This window comes from Carcharhinus amblyrhynchos, chromosome 9 (genome assembly GCF_965287045.1).
Source record: "Carcharhinus amblyrhynchos chromosome 9, sCarAmb.v2.hapA, whole genome shotgun sequence".
Lineage (NCBI taxonomy): Eukaryota > Metazoa > Chordata > Chondrichthyes > Carcharhiniformes > Carcharhinidae > Carcharhinus > Carcharhinus amblyrhynchos.
The window spans coordinates 72,832,295-72,857,570 of NC_137332.1; the positions used below are offsets into that span (position 1 = coordinate 72,832,295).

Below are 25,276 nucleotides of genomic sequence, written 5' to 3' on the forward strand. Positions count from 1 at the left end.
CTGTTTACTGCATTCGTTTCTGAAGAATTTAGAATTCCATTTGAAGGGTCAAAGTTTCTGTACTTGTGATTTCTTACAAAGCATAAATCAAGTCATTTTAAACAAGCACTTGCATCTAGGATTGTCTTCCAACCATGGAAAAGCCCTGAAGACTCAGGATTCAAAACTTCAAGCCTTGGTCTTGTTCATTGAAGCTCTTTCTATTAATTCCTATTTAACATTTTATAGCTTAGTGTTGAACTATTATCTTTGCTCAATATTCACATATGTGCCTTTGCTGCATTCACCTGTTTAACAGTGCCCAAATATTCATGAAAACATGTTTGGGGAAACAGAGGGAAGAGATGAGAAATGTCACCATTTTTAACATAGTGACATTTTCTATCTTAAAATCATAGACTCCACCGGTTAAGGACATTCGGGCTGTTATAGACCTGTGTAAGCTCTTGAAACTGCTATACGTAAACTCCACTCCTTCTACACGGCCATGCAATACTTTCCTTTTCAAGCATATTGTTACTAATACTTCCAACACCCTTGCAGACAGTGCAAACCAGATCACAAGCTCGTAGCTTTCAAGAAAAATCTTCTGTGGTTGTTTTGCCAATTTTAAGCTTTCCTAACCATAGCACATTTGGTAAACTCTTCTTCCCCAAATGCAGTTTGTTTCTCTAAAGTCAGAACACAAAGGTCATCAACTCAGTTGGGGCACACTGGCTAGCACCACTACTGAGTTGTGCGCAGTGACCCCAACTGACCACTTGTGAAGCACAGTAAGTGTGGGGAACAGGACAAGGAGAAACCAGTCTTATCTCTGATGGCACTTAAAAAGTATTTTATGTGCCATTGCTGCAGAATGATTGTGATATCTTGCATATTTCAGTAATAAACAGATTTGACCAACATCTCAGATTTTCTAATCAGGATTAGTTTTAAATATTCAATTTAGAAACTTTACATTGGGCACAACAACAAATTATTTTTTAATCCTCCAACCCTTCCAGACATTTACACATTCAGAATATTACCTGTTGCAGGTAGCTATAACCTACAAACAACAAGTCTCAGGAATGGTAATAAACTTTTAATACAGGTGTCTGGTCATCATGGCAAGCTCTGGTTGGACCACATTTGGAATATTGAAAGCAATTGTGGGCCCTACATCCAAGGAAGGATATACTGACCTTGAGGAGAGGGTCCAGAGGAGGTTCATGAGGATTATTTTGTGAATGAAAAGCTTGATGAATGAGAAACATTTACGACTCTGGGTCTGTACTCAAATGGAACTTATAAGGATGAGGGGGGAATCTCATTGAAACTTACAGAATTCTGAAAGGCCTGAATAGAGTGGATGAGAAGATGTTTCTATTTGTAAGAGACTGGGATCCGAGAGCACAGACTTAGGGCTGACCCTTTAGAACCAAGAAGAAGAGGAATTTCTTCTGCTAGAGGGTGGTGAATCTATGAAATTCGTTACCACAGAAGACCAGGTGTATTTAAGGCAAAGAATGATGGGTTTGGATTGGTAAGGAGATTAAAGGGGAAATGTGGTCGAGGAACATATCAGACATGATTGAAATGTGGGGCTGATTCAGTGGACTTAATGGTCTAATTTTGTTCCCATACCTCATGGTCAGGATGCTCAGTCCATGACCAGTGACTGTTGATATTTCCAGAAGATGAGCTTCAGATTAACAACATGAAAAATAACAACCTGACCAAAAAAATCCTTTCTACCACTGCCATTAAACAAGAGATGCCACTTAATTGTTCTCACCTGTCCAGCAAGAGTTCCAACACACGATCAGCAGTAGTGAAAGCTCTGTATGTTGAGAGGAATATGCTGATATAGCTGAAATCGTTGTTATCAAAAGCTGTAAATACATTTCCTACAAGCTTCCCTAAGGTCCCAGCCTTAATTGTGCGGACTCTACGTGTTTCAAACTGACTGACGGTGTGACCTGGAGGCACCTCGTTTCCTTCCACCTACAAGATGCAAAGATAAAAAAGGTCAATGCCACGCAAAAGTACAGCAACAAGAACATTCATTTCCATAACATTTTGCACTGTAGAGACATTACAAGATGCCTCACAGAAACATTATTAAATGAAATTGAGACCAAGTCTTGAAGAGAAATACTTGATCAGAAATATACATTTTTAAAGAGGAGTCTTTTACCAGTAGAGGTAAGGAAAACATGAGTTTTAGGAAGGAATTCCAGAGTTTAAGGATTTGGCATTTGAAGGCCTGGTCACCAATCACAGAATGAAACAAAATCAGGGATAAACAATAAGAGTGCATGCATTGCAAGGTCGGAAGTGGTTACAATGAAAGGGAGACTGATTTTGTTCAATCTTATTTGACATTGACTGGTCATTTCATGTACTATGGAAACCATTTCATACAAAATAGTTAAAGCCAAAACATTATGTGCATGTGACTAGTTCACTGATAATTGGAGGAATTAGTGTACTGGAGCATGAAAAAATGCAGAGGGTAATCCCCAGTAGATGACAAAAGAGAAAGCTTCCCAACGGAACCAAACAAGAATGTTCCAAGTTCCAAAGCTGTCCAGCTGGAGCAGGACAAAGGGGTTCCACAATTAAACTCATGAGTGGGGAGGAGAAGAAAAAAGCCTCAGTTGGGCAGCAAGGTGTCAGGGAGGGATAATACCTTTGGTGGGGGAACACATCGCGTCCTTTCAGGGCTGTTTGTCCATCCTTTGTCCCCACCTGGCATGCAGCTCTCACCTGTGGGCTCCCCGTAGCTGTTTGCATGCGACAGCAGCCACACCCCGGGCAACGGCCTCGACAAGCCGGTAGCCGACGGGTCTCAACTCTCAGTGAGACAGGGAGATGTCTATCCCAGTATGTGAAGACAGAGTCCGGCGGATTGATCGGAAGAGACCAATGGAAGGTCCAACGGTCAAGAGGCGGTCTGTGCAAGCATCGTGGAACGCGAAGAGCAGGACAAGACACAGAAGACGTCCTGGTCATCCACTGTGCCTAGTCCCACCTCCAGATGTCTTGAGTCTTGTCTTGCCACTGGATCTTGATGGGAATTTGGAAGAGAGAGTGAGGCTGACACTGCACAACTCTCCCTCACTTTAATCAAAATCAAACGCTAGTTTCGACACCACCATCATCATGTTTAACCCTTGAAGTCCTGTAGCGATGGGCAAGCGATGAAGCAGCAGGTATGGATACACTGGGAGCTGTAGTTACAGATCCGCACGCAGGCGGCTCAGGTCTAATGGTCGTTTTCTGCTGACCGAAGCAGCAGTGGAACTCGGCGACTATGTGGGCGGCTGAGCAGTCCTCTTCAGGAACGCACTACTCACCTCTGTAGGATGAGGAAGGGGCTAGAAAAGGTGCCCTAAACATTTCCTGCTTCACTACACGCTGGCCAGTTTATCGCGGCTGGCGGGGATCCCATCTTGAGGTTGAACACACAAAATAAAATACAAGGTGACACCGCTCACCATTGGCTCTCGGGACATGTGCACGCTTTTGGACAACCCTACAGCAGACAGACCAGAGAGATGAACAGCCTTAGTTGCCAGAGAGCTTGCAAGGTACAACATTGACATTGCAGCCCTGAGCGAAACTCGTCTTGCCAACGTAGGTCAGTTGACTGAAACTGGAGGTGGATACACATTTTTCTGGAGTGGTCGCAGCAGTGATGAGCGTTGTGATGCTGGAGTTGGATTCGCCGTGAGGAGTCACCTTGTTTGGAAACTTGATAGTCTACCAAAGGGTGCGAACGACCGGCTTATGACATTACAGCTTCTGCTACAGAACAGAAGTCAAGCCACCCTGATCAGCACCTATGCCCCCACAATGAACAACCCGGACGAGATGAAAGACAAGTTCTACGAAGAACTAGACGCCCTACTATCAGCAGTGAGCAGTACCGACAAGCTGATCTTGCTTGGCGATTTCAATGCAAGAGTAGGGTGTGACTCTGCAATCTGGCAGGGAGTCATTGGGAGGCATGGAGTGGGCAAGTGTAACAGTAACGGCCTACTCTTACTGAAGACCTGTGCAGCACACGACCTCCTCATCACCAACACAACCTTCCGTCTGCCTATCCGTAACAAGGCCTTCTGGATGCACTCCCCCACTCTAAGCATTGGCATCTTATCGACTATGTCATTGTCAGGAGAAAAGACAGGCAGGGTGTCAGACTAACGAAGGCCATGTGTGGTGCTGACTGCTGGACAGATCACAGGCTCATCGTCTCCAAAATGAGGCTCCGCATCAGACGCAAGAGGCGACCACAAGGAAGCAAGGTAATGAAAAGAGTCAACGCGGCCAAGCTAAAGAACCCCAGCATAGCTTCAGCACTGGCTGAAGACTTAGAAATCAAGCTTGCTGACCTACACCTCGCAGGCAGCGCTGGGGACGACTGGGAACACTTCAGGGATGATATCCATACATCTGCACTGAAGATGCTCAGACTGTCTACCCGCAAACAGCACGATTGGTTTGATGAGAATGATGAGGAGATACAGGCTCTACTTGTTGAAAAGCACTATCTTCATAGGGTCTGTCAGAACGACCCATCTTCAGCTGCCAAGAAAAATGCTTTTACCAGTGCTTGCAGGACAGTCCAGAATAAACTGTGTAAAATGTAGGATGCCTGGCTGAGCGCCAAGGGAGATAACATACAGGGATACGCTGACAGAAACGACTTGAAGCATTTCTATGAAGCCCTCAACACTCTCTATGGATCTCAATCTCTCGGGAGTTCCCCCCCTCCTCTGTACAGATGGTACATCTCTCATTACGGAGAAGGCTCAGATCCTGCAGAGATGGGCTGAACACTTTGAAGCCATCCTCAACTACCGTCATCTGTTAACGATAAGGAAATAGACAGGGTTCTCCAGGTTGATATCAACAGTGCCATGGATGACCCACCGGTAGTAGCTGAAGTCTCAAAAGCTGTCAGCCAGCTATCCAGCAGCAAAGCCCCAGGGGCAGATGTCATACCCGCAGAGATCTATAAAGCTGGTCCTGCACTTATCGAGAAGCTCACCGAGTTGTTCCTGTCCTTTTGGAAGCAAGGATCCATTCCTCAGGAACTTAAAGATGCTTCCATCATACACCTCTACAAGAGGAAGGGCAATCGGCAAGTATGCGACAACCACTGAAGAATCTCGCTGCTCTCCATCACAGGGAAAACCCTTGCAAGAGTCGTGCTAAATCGTCTGGTCACTCATTTGGAGCTGGGCCTGCTTCCAGAGTCACAGTGTGGCTTCCACAAAGGTTGTGGGACTACTGACATGATTTTTGCTGCGTGCCAACTTCAGGAGAAGTGTCAGGAGCAGAATCGCGAGCTCTACACAATCTTTGTTGACCTCCACCTGGTAAAATGGCCTGCTGGAACTCTATTTAAGCTCACACCTGTATGAGCTAACCATAGATATCTGGCTTGCTGTACCACATCCAGGAAGGGGAAATTTAAATAAAATTTAAATAAAATAAAAACATACTTTCCATGATTTACAATCATCTCCAGAATCCTTTTCACTTATTACATGCCCTTCATAACCCTTAAGGAAATTAGTTTGGAGGGGTGGGATTGAAGTGATGAGATGGAATGGAATAACAAGTCATCCAACTAACCAGCCACCTGCAAGTTTCAACATTAAATGTCCTTGGTTAGTTCATCTCTCCATTTTCTATCAACTCTTCCTGGCTGGTTTTCAATTCAACAATTAACAAAAGAAGAACAATTCTAAATTTGAAATTTATTCTATATTTACTGCGCACTCCTAGAAGAGCTAGTACTGAAAGCCCTTTGGAGATGTTGTACATGCAGAGAGCAGTACTACTAACTTTCCTCATGGTCAAAACCAACTTTAGCCAGAATCGCACCAATTTCTTCAATTAGTAAATACTTTGCACCACCAGGTTAACCACAGATCAATTTGCCAGGAGTCAGCACATGTTCATTTCTGTAATGTGTACTATTCTGTTGTAAATCAATCTTGTACTTCATGGTGGCCCTGCAATCAGTCACTGTCTCACCGCTTGCGCCTCTCAGAAATGCAGGATCATACAACTTTTATTCCAATGAGCCACTTAGCTCCCAGCTGGTATTTATCCCACAAATGGATGTCAAGTTCTCAGTGGAAGACTAGAGACAATGGTGATGAACAGTCTCACCAACATGGAAAAAGAAACTAATTGAAGAGGATGTTCTGGTCAACGGTGTCAAAGGGTTGAAGATGGGTCAAGAAACAAACTGTGGCAGGGAGAACGAATGCAGTGTCACAGCAGTGTGGAAGCATCACCCGTTTTAAGTACATTCTAACACATGCATTTGAGTGAGTTTGTCAAATTAGAGGATGTTCCAATTGTGCTCTTTCATTTTAACAGGGACACAGTTTATTGCTAGGCATCTCCCTTTGTGACTGTTCTGCTTGCCACCTCCCACCCTGACATTCCCCATGTGCCTTGACACTTGCAGCTCATTTTGCTCCCTTGCTCTCACCATCCATGTCCCAAGCCCTTGCTTACAGTAGCAAAGGGAAGCATTGAGCAGGAGAATCAGGAGTGGCAGTGAGCTGACAGTGGGAAGCAGCAAGGAGGTAATTGAATTGTATTGAGAATCAAGAGTTGAGGATTTTTGAGCCAGTTAGGTTCAAGGCAGCCAATAGGCTTTTGAATGTACGTATTCCCGGTCAGGAACATAACCCACCCTTATTACATGTTTTCTTTTGGGGGATGGGGGGTGGGTGAAGAGCATGGAGGGAATGGTGGCAGTGTCAATGTCATTGGATTACTAATCCAGAGGCCTAGACGCATGCTGTAACGAACATGGGTTCCAATCCCATCAGAGCAGCTGATGGAATTTGAATTCACTTAAATCTAGGAGAGGAAAATCACCAATTGTATAGAAAACAATCTGGTTCATTATGTCCTTTAGGGAAGGAACTCTGCTACCCTCACCAGGTCTGACCTACATGAAACTTCAGGCCCACAGCAATGTGGTTCACTCATGACTATCCTGTCTAGCAAGCCTCTCGGGTCATCCATTTAAAATGGAGCAGAGGTTTGGAGAGTTTGCTTTTGATTTGTCACATGAGCGTACAGTGAAAAATATTATTTCTTGTGCACTACACAGACAAAGCATACTACACAAAGTAGTAAGAAACTTACTGAAACGGGACTGATTGTGGACAAGTCCCCAGGACCGGATGAAATGCATCCCAGGGTTCTGAAGGAAATGGCAGAGGTGATAGTAGATGCCTTAGTGATTATATACCAAACTTCGCTGAATTCCGGGGAAGTGCCGGAAGATTGGAAAACGGCTAATGTTACGCCGCTGTTTAAAAAAGGTAGCAGGCAAAAGGCAGGGAATTATAGGCCGGCTAGTTTAACGTCTGTAGTTGGAAAAATGCTTGAATCCGTCATCAAAGAAGAATTAGTGAGGCACCTAGAAAAGAATGGTTTGATAGAGCAGACGTAGTACAGATTTGTTAAGGGGAAGTCGTGTTTGATGAATTTATTGGATTTCTATGAGGACGTGACTAGTGCGGTAGACAGAGGGGAACTGGTAATCAAAGGGGTGAAAGATTACCAGGGGGTAAACATGGTACAGGAACCAAATGCCATCAGGCTTGAGGAGCTGAATACAGCTGTTGTGAAGTTGTACGAATGAAGTAATAGCATGATGGGAAAATTGGTCGAATATTTGGTACAAAATAAGGAAAACTGACTCCGTATAACCCTAGACATGAATAAGATTGGAGAAGGTCAAGACCTGATAAGACTGACTCCGCATAACCTAGGGCTGTATGACTACGACAAGATAAGGTTAGGGATGAAGGAGTCACCAAGTTTCTTCTGTTCTATCAAAGGACAAGATAAAGGTATGACTGATGAGACAAAGAGTTCTAGGAGGTCAGCAAGTTGTACCATGATTTATGATATTGCTGATGATGCTACTACTGATTGAATTCCTGAATAAACTCTGGTCACACAAACTGATAATGATTTTGTCTAAATACTGAACTGATTCTATATATAAGTGAGGACTTGAAAAGGAATTAGCAAGTCATAACAACGGCTCTCCAAACTCATGTTACTGCCACTACTGCATGCAGTCTTTTGTAAATAAAGACTAGTTATTTGGTCGGAATGAATTTTGTTGAGCCCCTTTCTCTATCACAGTCAAGAAGCAGAAAAATTTCCACTTCAACACCGGGGTAGGCCGAAGTGATTTTCATTTGGCGCACTATTTTCAGGATTACATTGGGAGTTGTAAATGAGGAATAGCTCTATTGTTCATGGCTATTTCAGAGGAGCAGGACCCTGGAGTGCAAGGTAAAATCCAAGTGCTTTAAAGGAAACTACAATGGGATGAGGGAGGAGTTGGCCAAGGTAGACTGGGAGCAATAGCTTTATGATAGGACAAAGGAGGACTTTCAAAGTGCTCAGCAAAAGTATATATCAGTGATAAGGAAGGACTGTAGAAAAAGGGATAATCAGCCATGGATATCAAATGCAAAGAAAATGCATAAAGAGGAGCAAAGACTACTGGGAAACTAGAGGATTGGGAAATCTTTAAAACTCAACAGAAAGACAATGAAAAAAGCTACATAGAGGAGGGTAAACGAGCTCAGAATATAAAAACAGATAACAAAAGTTTCTACAAGGATACAAATGAAAAGGTAAACATTTGCTCTTTAGAAGACAAGAACAAGAATTTAATAATTGGAAATGGCCAAGGCATTGAACATTTTGATGTTTTGTGTCAGTCTTCACAGTGGAAGACAGAAATAACATGCCAAAAATTGATGAAAAAGATTATGACAGGTGAGGACTTAGAAATGGTCATTATCACTAAATAAGCAGTGTTGGGCAAGCTAATGGGGTTAAAGGGAAACAAGTCTCCTGGCCCTGATGGAATACATCCCGGGGTACTGCAAGAGATGGCAGGGAAAAATAGCAAATGCATTTGTGGTAATTTACCAAATTTGCTGACTCTGTTTTCCAATCTACTGGCACTGCCCCAAACGTGATGCCACAGCTTGTAAATAAGAAGTAGACAAAAGGTGGCTACAGGCCAGTTAGTTTAACTTCTGCAGTGAGACAAAATGCTTGAATCAAGGAAGAACTAGCAAGAGATCTGGATAGAAATTGTCCCACCAGGAAGACGCAGCATGGATTTATGAAAGGCAAATCATGTTTGACTAAGTTACTGATTCTTTGAGGACATTAGAAGCACTGTGGAACCAGTGGATGTGGTGTATCTGGATTTCCAGAAGGCATTTGATAAGGTGTCACAGAAAAGGCTGCTACACAAGATAAAGGTGCATGGTATTATGGATACCAAATTAGCATGGATAGAAGATTGGTTAACTAACAGAAAGCAAAGAGTGGGAGTAAATGGTGTTTTTCTGGTTGGCAATCAGTGACTAGTGGTGTGCCTCAGGGATCAGTATAGGGATCACAATTGTTTACAATTTTTATCGATGATTTGGAGTTGGGGACCAAGTGAATGTCTAAGTTCACAGATGACACGAAGATGACTGGTGGAGCAAAGTGTGCAAGAACATCTGCAAAGGGATATAGATACTTTGTGGGTAGGGCATGAAGTACAAATATTGTTAAATATGAAGTCATCCATTTTGGTAGGAATAGCAGCAAAATGGGCTATTACTTAAATGGTAAAAAATTGCAGCATGCTGCTGTGCAGAGGAGCCTGGTGTCCTTGTGCATGAATCACAGTAAGTTGGTTCGCAGGTGCAGCAGATAATAAAAACAAATGGAATTGTGTCCTTCATTGCTGGAGGGAGGGAGGGAGTTTAGAAACGGGGAGGTTATGTTGCAGCTGTATAAGGTGCTGGTGAAGTCACACCTGGAATACTGTGTACAGTTTTGGTTTCCTTACTTAAGGATATAATGGCACTTGAGGGGATGCAGAGGAGATTCATGAGGTTGATTCTGGAGTTGAGGGTTGGGTTGTGATGAGACTGAGACCATACTCACTGGAATGAAGAATGAGGTGGGAATCTTACAAACATAAAATTAAGAGAATTTAAGAGAGAGGCAGAGAAGTTGTTTCCACTGGCAGGGGAAACTAGAACTCAAGGGACATAGTCTCAAAATAAGGGGAAACAGATTTAGGAATGAGTTGAAGAGTAACTTCTTCACCCAAAGTGTTGTGAATCTAATTTACTCTTGTCACATGTATATGAACAGTGAAAAGTGTTGTTTCTTGTGCACTATACAAACAAAACACTTCAGAAAAGGAAGCAAGAGTGCAGGATGTAGTGAAACAGTCATAGCTTGAAAAATCAACTTAATGCAGGGTAAGTCCATTCAATAGTTTGACAGCAACAGGAAAGAAGTTGTTCGGTTGGTATGTGACCTCAGACTTTTGGATCTTTTTCCCGAAGGAAGGTGGTGGAAGAGAGAATGTCCAGGGTGCATGGAGTCCTTAATTATGCTGGCTACTTTGCCAAGGCAGCAGGAAGTGGAGACAGAGTAAACGGGTGGGAGGTCTGGTTTGCGAGATGGATTGGGCTACATTCACAACCTTTTGAAGATCCCTGCCGTCATGGGCAGAGCAGGAGCCATACCAAACTGTCCAGAAAGAATGCTTTCTATAGTGCATCTGTAAAAGTTGGAGAGTGTTGGAGCTGACATACCAAATTTCCTTAGTCTTGAGAAAGTAGAGGCGTTGGTGGGCTTTCTTAATGACAGTGTCGGCATTGGGGGGACCAGGACAGGTTGTTGATGATCTGGATACCTAAAAACATGAAGCTGTCGACCTTTATACTTCATCCCTGTTGATGTAGACGGGGGCATGTTTTCCTTTACGCTCCCTGAAGTAGATGACATTCTCCTTTGTTTTGTTGACATTGAGGTAGAGATTATTGTTGCCGCATCAGTTCAGATTCTCTTTGTGTCCTGTACTTTGTCTCGTCATTGTTTGAGACCCGACTCACTACAGTGGCGTCGTCAGCAAACTTGAAAATTGAATTGAAGGAGAAATTAGTCACAGTTATAGGCATATAACGAATATAGCAGGGGGCTGAGAACACAGCTTTGTGGGGCACCGGTGTTGAGGATGCTTGTGGAGGTGGTGCTGTTGCCTATCCTTACTGATCGTGGTCTGAGAGTTAGTAAGTTCAGAATCCAGTCGCAGAGGGAGGTGCCGAGGCCTAGGCCATGGAGTTCAGAGATGAGTATATTCCTTAGACACTTATGACTGTGCAGCCAAATCCCCCTCCAATTTGATTTTCAAGTTTGCTGAAGACACCACCATAGTGGGTCAGACCTCAAACAATGATGAGACAGAGTACAGGAATGAGTGTTGAAGGCTGAGGTGTAGTCAATAAATAGGAGTCTGAAATAGGTATTCTTGTTATCTCGGTGGAATCTGGTGAAGCAGTTGAGGCTACCTCATTGAAGGTTTGTAAGGCTAAGATAGACAGATTTTAAAATCAGTAAAGGAATCGAGGGTTGTGAATAGGCAGGCAAGGAGAGCTGAGTCCACAAAAGGATCAGCCTTGATCTTATTGAGTGACGGTCAAATTCAAGGAGCCAAATGGCCTACTCCTGCTCCTAGTTCTTATGCTCTTATGTTCTGGAGCTGGCCAGGGTTAGGCAGGTGCTGTTAGTACTATGATGACAATGTCAAAAGGACAATATTAAGTGAGATAATGCATCTAAGGAAGGGGTTAAGCAAACTGCAGCTCCATGCAAATAGAGTTTTCTTTAAAAAAGTCACAAAGTACGGGCTATGGACAAAATAAGCTTCTCAAACAATATGAAGTGACCTGTACGACAAAATCTTTCCAAGTGAGTATTCATCCTCAAGCCTCTGTATTAGTGATCAACTCTATTCAGAAAAATGAGCTGAAACTCCTACATCCCAAGTACCAAATTTGTCACAAGAGTAACTTGGATTTCCATGGTTGTACATTAGATCCAACATCAGCGATCAGGACTGCTGATTCAGCTCCAGGGACCCAGATTCAATTCAGGCCTTGGGTGACAGTATGGAGTTTGCGCATTCTTCCTGTGTTTGTATGGGCTCTCTGGATGCTCCAGTTTCTTCCCATGGTTCAAAGATGTGCAGGTTTGGTGGATTGGCCATGGTAAGTGTGTGGGCTTGCAGGAAAAGGGCAAGGGAAAGGGCCTGGATAAAATGCTCTGTCAGAGTTGATGCAAATGTCATGGGCTAAATGGCTTCTTTCTGCGCTCTAGGGATTCTAAAGAAGATACCGTGTTTGAAAGCATTAAATGCACCACAAAGTAAGAGAACAATCGATAAACAAAATCAGATTGCTCCTTCTATATCAGGTTATAATCCCACATGCCACCACATTAACTCACTACCCTATCAAGTTGCAAAGATCCTAGCTCTGTTCCAGTGTTGGTTCAGTTTTATAAACAGCTGTGCTATTTGGAAATTAAAAACAGCATGGTATCAAACTTATTTGCAAAGAAGTACTGTAAATAAGGATCTGAGCTGAACATCCACAATTGCAATCAGCCATCAAATGTACAAGCTACTTTTGTGGGGGGAAATCCCTCATGGAACACCAGAATTCTCAGTTTCAGGTCAAACTAATGAGGTAACAAAGAAAGTATTTTCTTGGTAAGAAGGGTGAGCATCTCTAGTCCCTGTAAATGCTCAAGTAGTTTTTCCACAATGGTATAGGAATATTTCATGCACACCCATAGAATGACTTGGTCAAGCGCAAGCACTCACTGGATATATCTGAAGTTTGCTTTAGAAGATTAACTAGGAAAGCACATGGCTAAATTTGACCAAGTAATGGGAACAACCAGATTAATCTAGATGAAGCACATTTGCCAAAGATTTAATTTCATCAAATTTAATTGCTAACGTTTGATGCTATATCGCTTCATTTTTGTTTCCACTTCTTTAGTGCTTGATCAGCTATTAACCTCAATACACAGGATTTTAGATAAATGTATTCCTGATGAAATGGACAATTCCCATTCAACCTTTTGAGCATGTAATAAAGCCAGAGTTTAACCCCAATATAAGCATTTAAATATACATGCATTGTTTTGAAAAAAAGGAGGAAAGGTAGAAGGGAAGATTAAGCTATACTCACCCCCGGCCATCTTGGACTCTTGCTGGCCGCTTGTTGTATTTGGATTTTCTTCAAGCTCACATTATAAACAGCCCCGTCTTCTATCTCTTCATCACAGTCTTCAACTGAATTGTGCTGTGGAGAAGTCAAACCAAAAATAGAGTAAATCCCTCTGGAGAAGCTCCTGAAATTTTGTATCCAGAATGCAGACAGTATTATATCTAATTATAGACTCCTGTAGAGTTGAGGAAACTTTGTCTACTTCACATATTGCTCTCAAAACGATATTAAAATATTCACAATGCTCACGGGACTTCCTGAGCACTTTAGCGAGACTTTCCAACATTAATTAAATTAACAAGGGATGCAAATTACCCCTGTTTCAAAGTCTATACTAAAGATCCTTCACACACTTGTCACTCCCCATTGTGCTGTTATTTTCCTGACATCCACAGTGCAGAATGTCTTCACACAGTATAATAGGGGTTTAAAAAGCAGCTTCCAATTTTACTTTACAAACTGCAGAGTTGTATTAATAATCACAATAGTGTTAATTTTGCTCATTGATTCATGAACATTGTAAATGTAGTGCAATGTACAACTTACTAATGAGGAAAAAAACCCTCTATACCTCTTCCCACACATGTCCCAGCATTTTCCTAACAACATCCTGGAAAATCTGGGCACCAATCTTAATATAAAATTTTGGTACCAAACGGATGATACTGAAACAGCAGCATTTCACTGAGCAAACATGTTGCAAATCCTTTGCTTTAGTTTCCCCTTTGGCCATAATAAAATTAAGTCTAATTGATGTTGGCACAGTAGGAATCAATTAAAAACTGAAACCAAACTTTAGCAAGGATCCCATGGGATCACAATGGATTTTTACAGAAGCTCAAGCATGAAAAAAGATCTTGTGGAATATCAAATTGCATTTATGTTTACTAGGCAGCAAAAAAGGACAACACAATATATTTCAGACACTGCATTACAAGACCAACATATTCAGTGACAAGGAAAAACTAACTACAAGAGCTTTGGCTCTGGTTCTCTCAGATCCATTTAAATGAAACATAGAAAAATAACTAACTGTACCACTTTATACTTCCAAGGTAACCACATTCGTTTTTTCTCTTCATGACAATTACTCCAGAGATCCTTGAGCACTTTGAACTGAAGTTTTAGAAATCCTGTCACATACTCCACTGAGTTCCAAAGCTAAGCAGCACAGTAATAAATCCATTTCTGACACAGAATTCAGCTGCAACTCCTCCCACGCTGTGTGTGACGCAACACTTACCTCTATGGATCCCTTGACTTAAACCTTTACTTCCAATATCTCTTCCCCACCCCCCAAAAAAAAAGATTGCAGCCGCTGATATTAGATGTTGTGGACTGAAGGATCAGATTGTGGCAACGTGCACATTATGAAACTTGTGAATAAGAAAAGCAGTCACAAGTTCCAAGACACTACAGTGCCCAAAGACTCTATCCTGTCCATACTTCTTTTGGGTGAGATAAGCACTTCTCAATGCAGAAAGTAGCCCTGCAGCAAGAGGCTGGAAATACGGGGAGAATGGGAGAGAAAAGGAACTTATCTAACAAATCATAGAATGACACAGAAGTTACACTGAAAAGCTTTTCCAGTCACAGCCACTTTTGAATTAACGCAGTTTTACTGTGGAATAAAGACAGACGCAGTTATCACGGGGGATAATCACTGGAGGCATCGAGCCGGCTTAAGAAGCTGTTACCCAATTCCATTTGTTTTTATTTCAGTGATTAAATCCACTTTCAGCACTGGCACAGCTCGTGAAGAATAAGAGACAATGCTCTGTGACTGACTGGTGTCTCAAAAAAACAACATTCCCCACTGTCTGTGTTGTTCTTGGCAGAGCTTCAGAGGCTGGTCTGTGTTGTAGGGAGTGAAAATAGAGGTGACTGCTGCACTCTTTTAACCAGTGCTGTTTTGGACAGAAAAAAAAGTTATCAAAATACAGCGGGGGAGGACTGGGAGGCGCAGAGACCAGTCACATGTTAAAATGACAGACCATTCTGTTTAATTCAAAATAAGGTCGATCAACCCTAAAAATGGAACACTTCAGATGCTGTTGTTCTGGAGACATGGGTTCAAAACTCATTATGGCAACTGTTCGAATTTTAATTTGATTAATAAATCTAGAATGAAAAATCAATAATGGTGACCATGACTACCATCTAGTTCACTAAGGAAACTTGCCATGCTTACCACTGGTCCGCCTACATGTCACCGCAGGCCCACAGCAATGCAGTTCACTCTTAAATGGCTAGCAAGTGATTTAGTTCAAGGGCAATGAGGAACGGGCAAAAATGCTGGCCCTGCCAGTGATGCCCACATCCCAGGACAGAATAAAGAATTCAGCTCAGTATCACCCATCAGATTAAACATCTTCTCCATATGGAAACTCAGGACCAGAGGGAATTATCTAACAGTGAGAGACAGACACGAGGAGAAATTTCTTCTTTCGGAGGGTAGTGAATCTGCGGAATTCTTTATTGCAGAGAGCTGAAAAGGCTGGGTCATTATGTTCAAGACTGAGGTAGATTGTTAAATGGAAAGGGAATCAAGATTTTTGGGGTAAGACAGGAGAATGAAGTTGAGAATTATCATATCAATCATGATTTTATTGAATGCTGGAGCAAACTCAATGGGCCGAATGGCCTACTTCTGCTCCTATAGATGTAAGTACATAATTTACTGCAACATGCATGAGAAATGAGAAGAAGCAAGCTGAGACTAAGCATGAAGCTGTCAGAAATTGTCCAGTCTTATGCATCACGCTACCGCTGCCAGTGAGAATGAAGAATGTGTGCTCAGTCAAAACTCCAGCCACTGCAGCGGGACTGAAGAATCCCAGCCATGGGCGAGGTTGGGAATTTCCAGCCATGAATGGAAAAATTTGTTACAAGATTACAGGTGAGCTGCTTCCCAACTTGCATGTTCTTCTGAGTTAAAATTCTACTAAGAAGCTTGAGACTAAGTCATTATGAGAAATCAGGGGCTAAACTTGTCATTCCACTTTTGATCACCCTGAAGTGGTACCCACCATTACATCTCCAACATCACTCCCCAACCAGCATTCTGGATTACTGTTCCCATCCAACCCAGTTTTCCAAGGCAAGCACAACTTCAAAAACTGACAAAATTGGGCAAAATTTTAAGTTTAGATCCATCTGCCTTGCTCAAATAAACATAGGATTCAATGAAACTGTTCAGAGAAACGGAAGGGACTCTCTCACTCATCAGGCCAACATTCATCCCTCAACCTAACCCAATAAAAATTTAAAAAGGAGACACGTTAAGTAGTCATTCATCGCGATTACTGTATGTGAGATCTTCCTACAAGCAAATTTGTTATCACATTGTGTACAGAGCAACAATGATCGCACTTCAACCAAAGTAGCTCACTATGAAGCATGTTGAGCTGTCCCTGGGATAGTACACATTTCCTAGAATCATAGTTTCCCTACAATGCAGAAGGAGCCTATTCGTCCCATCAAGGCTGCATCGACCAAATCCCACCCAGGCCCTACTCCTGTAACTCCATATATTTACCCTGCTAATCTCCCTGACACTAGGGTCAATTTAGCATGGCCAATCAACCTAACCTGTGGGGAGAATATGCAAACTCCAGTCAGACAGTGACCTGAGGCTGGAATTGAATCCAGGTCCCTGGAGGCAGCAATGCTAATCAGTGTGACACCATGCCACCATGTAAGTGCATATAGTAGTGCAGTGATTAAGCAACTGAATTAGCGATCCTGAGGCCTAGACTAATAACAATCGTTTAAAAATTTGATTTCAATCTTAAAAAGCTGGCATCAGTGTGTCATAAATCCACCAGAAGGTCATAACAACACAATGCTTCACTGGTGTTCTTCAGGGAAGGAAGTCTGTTGTCATTGCCTGATCTGGCCTTTGACATTGTGACTGATTCTGAACTGCCCTCTTAGTTAAGACGCTGAACAAGTTGCTTAGTTATCTTATTACTGCCAAGGACAATTAGGGATGGGCAATAAATGCCAGGAACACCCAGCTCCACATAATGAACACAACAAAACAAATCCAAGTAACCTGTTCAGATTTCATGTTTGAGGATAAACAAAAATACAATGAAAGCACAGCCAAGATGGATTCAAACATCCATGCTGGGCAGTAAAGGCAATAAATGGGGAATATGCTAATAACATATTTCATACACATCTATTGTAAAACAGTGGAGATTCAAGTGTGCTGCCTCTTTAGGGCGGGGGATCTTACACAAATCATTTATAATAAAGCCTTAGAACAATTGGGACCTTGGTTTTCTTAGGTCATTAAAGCGAGGAGGAAGGTGCTGTCTCCACAAAGCAAGTGCCTTTCTCACTATGTGAGAGCTAGAGGGGTGTGAAGTATACATATATGTTGTACATTGAAGTTTGGAGTGCGAACGGCCCTTTAAAAATGCAGGTCGGGTAACCCCAGCTCCTCCCAGTATGGAACCCTGTTGGGCAGTCTTAGACTTGACTGTGAATGAGTGTACACCTCTCATAAAGAGGTCCCACTGTTCAAGTTGCCAGGCCTACCTCGTGATATGTACCCTTAGCTCATAGGGGCATACATAATAACTGAATCTCACTATCCTTATTGCCAGTTATGTTAGAAATTCTGCTATTAAAGTTTGACAGATCCTTCATGCCCCAACTTTCAGTCAGTCTCAGCTTCCTGAATCTTACTCATCTTTCTGTAAATATTATGGTCTCAGATCTGACATCAATCAAAAATCCTCATTTGAATTTTAAAGTTATTTTGTTATTTTACTTTTCTTTTCATGGGCTTGGGTGTCAGAGATTAGGCCAGCATTTATTGTCCATCCCTAATTGGCCTTGAGAAGACAGTGGTGAGCTGCCTTCTTCAACTGCTGCAGGCCATGTGGTGTAGATACAGCCCCAATGTTGTTAGGGAGGGAATTCCAGAATTTGACCTAGTGACAGTGAAGGAATGGGGCTCTATTTCCAAATTAGGATGGTGAGTGGCTTGGTGAGTGCAGGTGGTGGCATTCCTATGTGTCTGCTGTCCTGGACCTTCTAAAGGTAGATGCCACAGATTTGCAAGGTTCCATTGGAGGAGCCTTGTGAGGTGCTGCTGTGCACCTTGTAGATAGTCCACACTGCTGCCACTGTGCATCTATGGAGGAGAGAGTGAATGTTTATGGAAGGGGTAACAATCCAAAGGGTTGTTTTGTCCTGGATAGTGCTGAGCTTCTTGAGTGCTGTTGGAGCTGCACCATCCAGGCAAGGGGAAAGTATTCCATCACACTCCTGACTCGTGCCTTGTAGAAGTTGGACAGGCTTTGTTTGGGGAGTCAGGAGATGAGTTACTCACACAGCATTTCCAGCCTCTGACCTGCTTTTGCAGCCATAGCATTTATGTGGCTAGTCCAAGTCAGTTTCTGGTCAATGGTAACTTCCAGGATGCTGATAATGATTTTAACAGCTGGTTTTGACAAGAAGAATTAAGCCCAATTAATTTTGGTCTCCCAACGTAACTAGGTATCAAAACTTAATTTTACCATTGTGGCTGAAATCAGTAATTATAATTTTATGTGTGCTGCTTTGTTTTATAAGCTCAATCCAGGAAGAAAGGGCCACGTATCATTCACTTTGATGTTCAGGCAAAACACTGCTAGATACAATGCTCTTGTTGATTATATACCATCACATTTCAATCTAGTAAGACAAATTATAGTAAAATAAATTGGCGGTTTTCAACCACTTTGACAATCTGAGTGAAGGAGATTGTGGGAAGTCCATGCTTCAGCAAAAGAACTATTAAGTGGTTGCAATAAATTTCTAAAATAAAGGCTACCAGCTGTCAATACATTCCCTTTGACTTTTACAATGCATGAAGTATTTTGCTCTCTCCTGTTCCTTCCTCTTTCACTCTATTCATCATTCTTTCCATCTGTTCTGCCATGGAGGTAGCAGGCTGTCAACTCTCGCTCAGCTTTCCTTCTTCATAATCACCTTTTAATTAGTTTTAAATCAGTGTGTTTGATATCAATGCTTAGTTTTCTAAATAACTCAGCTTTATGGCATCCTCCTTGATAATCACAGGCTTTCTATAGAGAAGTCCAGAAACCTTGGTCTATGCAGCATTTGGGGAGGGGGTGGTAGTGGGGGCGGGGGTGGGGGGGCGGTGGGGTGATGGTGGAGATGGTGTTCTCACTCGACACTCTTGGCTTCTTCCCACACCACATGGAGTTCATTATCATTTCCTCACTCTCTGAGCTCCTCCTCAATCCTTCCTTCCCATTCATTGCATGGCGCAACAGAAGAAGAGTCATTTTGTAAGTTTGTTTATTAGTGTCATACATAGGCTTACATTAACACTGCAATGGAGTTACTGTGAAAATCCCCTAGTCACCAAGCTCCAGTGCCTATTTGGGTTCACTGAGTGAGAATTTAGCATGGCCAATGCACCTAAGCAGCATGTCTTTCAGACTGCGGGAGGAAACTGGAGCACCCGGAGGAAACCCACGCAGACATGGGAAGAACGTGCAAACACCACACAGACAGTGACCCAAGTCAAGAATCGAACCGAGGTCCCTGGCAGTGTACACCCCAGTGTACACTATGGGTATTTCTGACCTCCAGTATCTCAAAACCCTTTAAATGCTCACAGAGCCAGCAAAATAACATACATAATCCAACACAAGTATACACAGTCATAAATCAAAACTGCTGTGTTTTTTTACAGCAAATTGAATAGATGGAGTAATTAAGCAATCAACGGGGATGGAAGAAATCTTTGAAGCTTAATAATATTCAAAGCAAAACCTGATGGGGGTGTTGAAGTTAAATATGCAGAGGAGAACATCAATTCTGGTGCAATCATTCAGGTAAAAAACTTAGAAAGTATATATGCACAGGAACACTGTTTTCCTTGTTTTGGCAGTCATAATACCACAATATGCTTACAGTGAACAGAAGGATTGCCGAGCAGATGACATGTTATTTTCCTGTATCGGGTCCAGGAAGTAGTTTGAAAATCTGGTTTGAATTTGGAATCTCTTTACTGCAGGGAGAACACGTGGGAGAGCAGATGGAAGGTGGCCAACACATGCAGCACCATCCATCATTAACCCCAAATAAAAGGTGAAAACAGTCCTCTGCAGCTTGTGATTCAGAAGTAATTTCATTTAAAGCATTTTCTTTTGTTTATACAAATTGAAGAGGTGCCAAAACCAGAATAGTCATCTCCACTGACCCCAGCATTTTACATCATGGAGCTCAATTATGTTGTAATAAATACATATAATTGAGGTATATTGTCTTCAAGGTAGATGGAACTTAGACCAGTATTAAATTAAAGTATCCTATTACCTACAACACTACTTAATTTAACATTAAGCAGCAAAGTTTGCAGCAATCTGTATTCCAGCACCCTCAATAAGAACATAAGAACATAAGAACATAAGAACATAAGAAATAGGAGCAGGAGTAGGCCATCTAGCCCTTCGAGCCTGCCCCGCCATTCAATAAGATCATGGCTGATCTGTCGTGGCTCAGTTCCACTTTCCCGCCCTCTCCCCATAACCCTTAATCCCTTCTCTTATCAAAAACCCATCAACCCGCTTCTTAAAAATATTTAGCGAGGCAGCCTCCACCACTTCAACGGGCAGAGAATTCCAGAGATTCACCACCCTTTGAGTGAAGAAGTTCCTCCTCAACTCCGTTCTAAACCGCCTCCCCTTTATCTTGAGGCTGTGCCCCCTAGTCCTACTGTCTTTTTTGAGCGGGAAGAGTCTCTCCACCTCTATCCTATCCATCCCATTCATCATCTTATACGTCTCAATGAGATCTCCCCTCATTCTTCTAAACTCTAACGAGTACAAGCCTAGTTTATTCAGCCTCTCCTCATAGCTCAATCCCCTCAACTCCGGTATCAGCCTAGTAAACCTCCTCTGCACTCCCTCCAAGGCCAAAATATCCTTGCGCAGGTGCGGCGCCCAAAACTGCACACAGTACTCCAGCTGCGGCCTCACCAATGCCCTATACAGCTGCAGCAAGACCTCCCTACTTTTATATTCAATCCCCCTCGCTATGAAGGCCAGCATCCCATTCGCCTTCCTGACCACCTGCTGCACCTGCAAGCTGGGTTTTTGCGACTCATGCACAAGGACCCCGAGGTCCCTCTGCACCGTCGCCTGCTGCAGTTTTTCGCCACGTAAGTAATAGTCCTTCCTACCATTCTTCCTACCAAAGTGGACCACCTCACACTTGCCAACATTAAATTCCATTTGCCATTTCCTGGCCCATTCGCCCAGCCTATCTAGATCCTTCTGCAGACTCTCCACACCCTCCGCACAATTTGCCGTTCCCCCAATCTTGGTGTCATCAGCAAATTTCGACACCCTGCACTCGGTTCCCTCCTCCAGATCATCTATATAAATGGTAAATAGCTGAGGCCCCAGCACCGACCCCTGGGGCACCCCACTAGTCACCATCCGCCAATCCGAATAGCACCCATTGACCCCCACTCTCTGCCTCCTATTTGACAACCAATCCTCTATCCACGCTAACACCCTACCCCCAACTCCATGTCCCCTGACCTTCTGCAATAACCTCTTGTGAGGTACCTTGTCAAACGCCTTCTGAAAATCCAGAAAGACCACATCCACCGGCTCTCCTCTATCCACTGCCCTAGACACATCCTCATAGAACTCCAGTAAATTTGTCAGACACGACTTCCCTTTAATGAAACCGTGTTGCGTCCGCCCTATCAAGCAATTCCCTTCAAGATGCCTCGCAATTTCCTGCTTAATGATGGATTCTAACATTTTACCTACCACAGACGTTAAACTAACCGGCCTATAATTCCCCGCCTTTTGCCTGGCACCCTTCTTAAACAACGGCGTAACATTAGCCGTTTCCCAATCTTCCGGCACTTCCCCAGAATCCAGCGACGTCTGGAAAATAACCAACAAGGCATCCACTATCACCTCCGCCATTTCTTTCAGAACCCTCGGATGCATTCCATCCGGTCCTGGGGACTTGTCCACAATCAGCCCCTCCAGTCTGTCTAGCACCACCTCTCTAGTAACAGTAATGTCATTAAGACCCTCCATTCCTACCACCTTTCCATCGCTAACACCCGGCAAATTATTCACGTCCTCCTCCGTGAAGACAGAAACAAAAAAGTTATTCAAGACCTTCGCCATATTATATATTTGCCCTTTTTCTCCAATATTCTGTCTGCTGCAAATCTCAAGATTTAAACCATTCTATTTGCATTCATGAGACTAGGAGGCCTTTTGAATGTGTTCTAATCAATCAGATCATGACTAATTTCTCTATCAACTCCACCTACCCATCATTTATCCATATTCCTCAATGCCCTGACAAAATAAACATTTACCTATCTCCCTTTCTATCTGGTCTTGGAATTTTGAATTAGCCCAACATTTGTAGTCTGACAAAAGTTTCCATATGTCCAAGACATGTCTATGTCATGTGTACAAACACTGAAGTAACTTGGCTCAAGTTTAAAAATAACATAGGCATTCCCTTAACTGCATCATTAGTGAGCACCACAAAAATTCAACCAGTTCATTCCAGCCTGACCTACCATTCACAGATGCACAGAAAGGTCTGCCGGAGGCCAGGATTCAGCTGTCCTCAGGTCAGCTGCTGGGCCTCTGGGTTTGTTCCTCCCAAGGCTGGTGGAGATACATCAGGATACCTGGGGAGTTGTGGAAGGGCTGTCAGCAACCATGCTGCAACTGCAAGGCTGTTCAGGGAGTCAAACAAAGTGCTGTTGCAGGAGGTGGTGCTGATTCAGCGTGAGACCCAGACCAACACTGCAAGGGTGGCAACTGCAGTGGAAAGTCTGGCTCAGGGGTCTGTCCTCATGGGTGCCAGGGTCCAGGTTATCCTGGAGACACTCTGGGCCAAAGGCAAGTATGTTTCCGTCATCCAGGTGGCACAGGGTTCTTTGGCCGTGGGTGTCGGGGATATGTGGGAGATACTGTTGGCCACGGCTGGGACTCTTGCTGGCATTCTGGAGACGCAGCAGGCAGTGGCTGTGAGACTCGACAACTTAGCCCAGGCTCAGAGGGCTACTGCTGAGAGGCTCCAGAGCCTGGCTTGCTTACAGAATGCTGAAGCAGAGGAACAGGGCTGAGGGATCACAAATCATGGGGCAGACACATCTTGGTCTCCAAGACTGGCAGAGCCAGGTGATGCCAGAGGTTGAAGCTCAGTCCAGCTACCCTGGCATCCCATGGAGTGTCCCTGGAGCCTCTGGGCACCCCAAGGGAGGAAGAAGGGTTCAGCCTATGCTGGGGCCTTACACCCAGGAGATCCCGGATGTCCTGAGACCTTCCAATTCCCCCCTTCCTCACACCAGAACATCTTAAGAGCAGTGAGATGAACAGGGTGGCACGAAACCTTGCCATCCGCAAATCAGCCGGAGCCCTCCAGATCTAGAAGAAGCAGTAGACCACACAAAATTAGAAAGTTATAGTTCACTAGAGGGCACAGGTGATGGTCACCAGTAGTCAGGATTTATTAATCAATAATGTTAAGAACATAATAAACTGTTAATTGCACCTCACAGCTGTGACTAATGTGTTTCTGATTCCCCCCTCATCCCCCACAGAGCTGAGTGTTCCTGAGTCCCAAACATAGAGGTGCTGTCTGCTGAGCCTGAAGACTCAGCCAATGTTTCAGAGTGCCTGCCCTACCTTCCCCAACATCCACCAGATCCTTGGTGCAAGTGCCCCCCCCACCCCCAACATTGGCCAAGATGCATGTGTCCCCAACCCTTATGGCTATGTGACAGTGTGCATTCCAAGTACAGACTTGAGTGGCACCAGGGGCAGGATCCCAGTGTGCACAGCAGCGAGTCGTCATCATCCTCCAGCCTCCAGTCAAGACTCACAACCACTGCCAGTCCAGGCAGATTAATAGGGTTGGAAGATTCTGGGGGACAGGGTAGTGGGATGACAGGAGCATGGGAAGGATGATGTGGTTTGGGGGTCCAGGTGGTTTGGAGGGGGAATAGTGGCTGCACTTGCTCCTGGGGAGTGGTGGACATGTGTTGGTTGCACCCGCTTCACTGCACAGCACCAGCTGCAATCAAGGCTGCCGAGACCTGCCATTGCCGCCTGCCTTGTTTCCTGCGGCTATTCATGTGGTGGGGTGCACACCTGGCCCCTTCGCTGCTCGTCCTCCTCCTCCTTTCCAATTGTGAAAAGAGCAGCAAATGATAACGATGCATGAAGCATGCACAGGGTCACACTGGAGGGCCCCTCAGAACGGTCCAAGCAGTGAAACCGCAGTTTCAGCAAGCCAATGTACCGCTCAACGATGGACCGGGTGGCTGCATGGGCCTTGTTGTAGTGGGTCTCTGCCTTGGTCTGGGGCCTCTGCACAGGCATCATCAGCCATGACCTTAGTGGGTACCCCTTGTCACCCAGTAGACATCCCAAGAGCCTGGGCTGGTCTTCAAAGAGCCCAGGGATGTCTGACTGCCTGAGCACAAAGCTGTCATGAACACTCCCCGGGGGACATCCATTGACCTGCATGATCCTCATTAGATGGTCGCAGACGATTTAGATGTTCAGGGAATGGAATCCCTTCTTGTTCACAAATTGCTGGGGCCCTGTATATGGGGCCTGCAAGGCGATGTGTGTCCCGGTCACTGCTCTCTGGATGGGGAATCCCAGCAATAGAAGCAGAGCCGAGAGCCCAGGTATCCTGCTGTGCACGGCCCACATCAGACCCATATCATGACCCATATCTGTGTCACAGGTGCCTGAAGTGAGCCAGAGTCATTAAACTTTGGGGCAGCCATAACATTCCCATCAACAGGGAACGAGTGGCCGCCCCTCCCCTGAAGTGGCAGGTGTGAGTGCACCTCACAAAGGTGTCTCACGGTGGTCTTGGACAGGCACAGCCGGCAACAGCACATCTCCTTCGAGAGAGCCTGGAAGGAATTGTGGGGCCTGTACCTCCTTAGCCTCAGCATCCTCCATTTTCTGTGCATCCTCTCGGGAGATGCTCACCCACCTCCTGGCCCTGAGCAGCAGCCCCATGTCCTCCTTCCTGAGGGTCTGGTGGTGGCTGCTCTTGTGGTTGTCTCTCCATACCCACCACCTCTA

The 25,276-nt window shown here is 44.0% G+C and overlaps 1 protein-coding gene across 1 annotated transcript in view; it reads right to left on the reverse strand.

The window, feature by feature from the left end:
• The window catches only part of LOC145347936 (ral guanine nucleotide dissociation stimulator-like 1), an 88,426-nt gene that overhangs the window by 61,623 nt on the left and 1,527 nt on the right, over window positions 1-25,276 (reverse strand). Inside the window, exons 2-3 of the mRNA XM_080195924.1 lie at window positions 13,110-13,223; window positions 1,778-1,986 (exon numbers count right to left, since the gene is read on the reverse strand). Of these exons, the coding sequence (XP_080052050.1) occupies window positions 1,778-1,986; window positions 13,110-13,223 (323 nt within the window). The remainder of the gene's footprint in view (window positions 1-1,777; window positions 1,987-13,109; window positions 13,224-25,276) is intronic.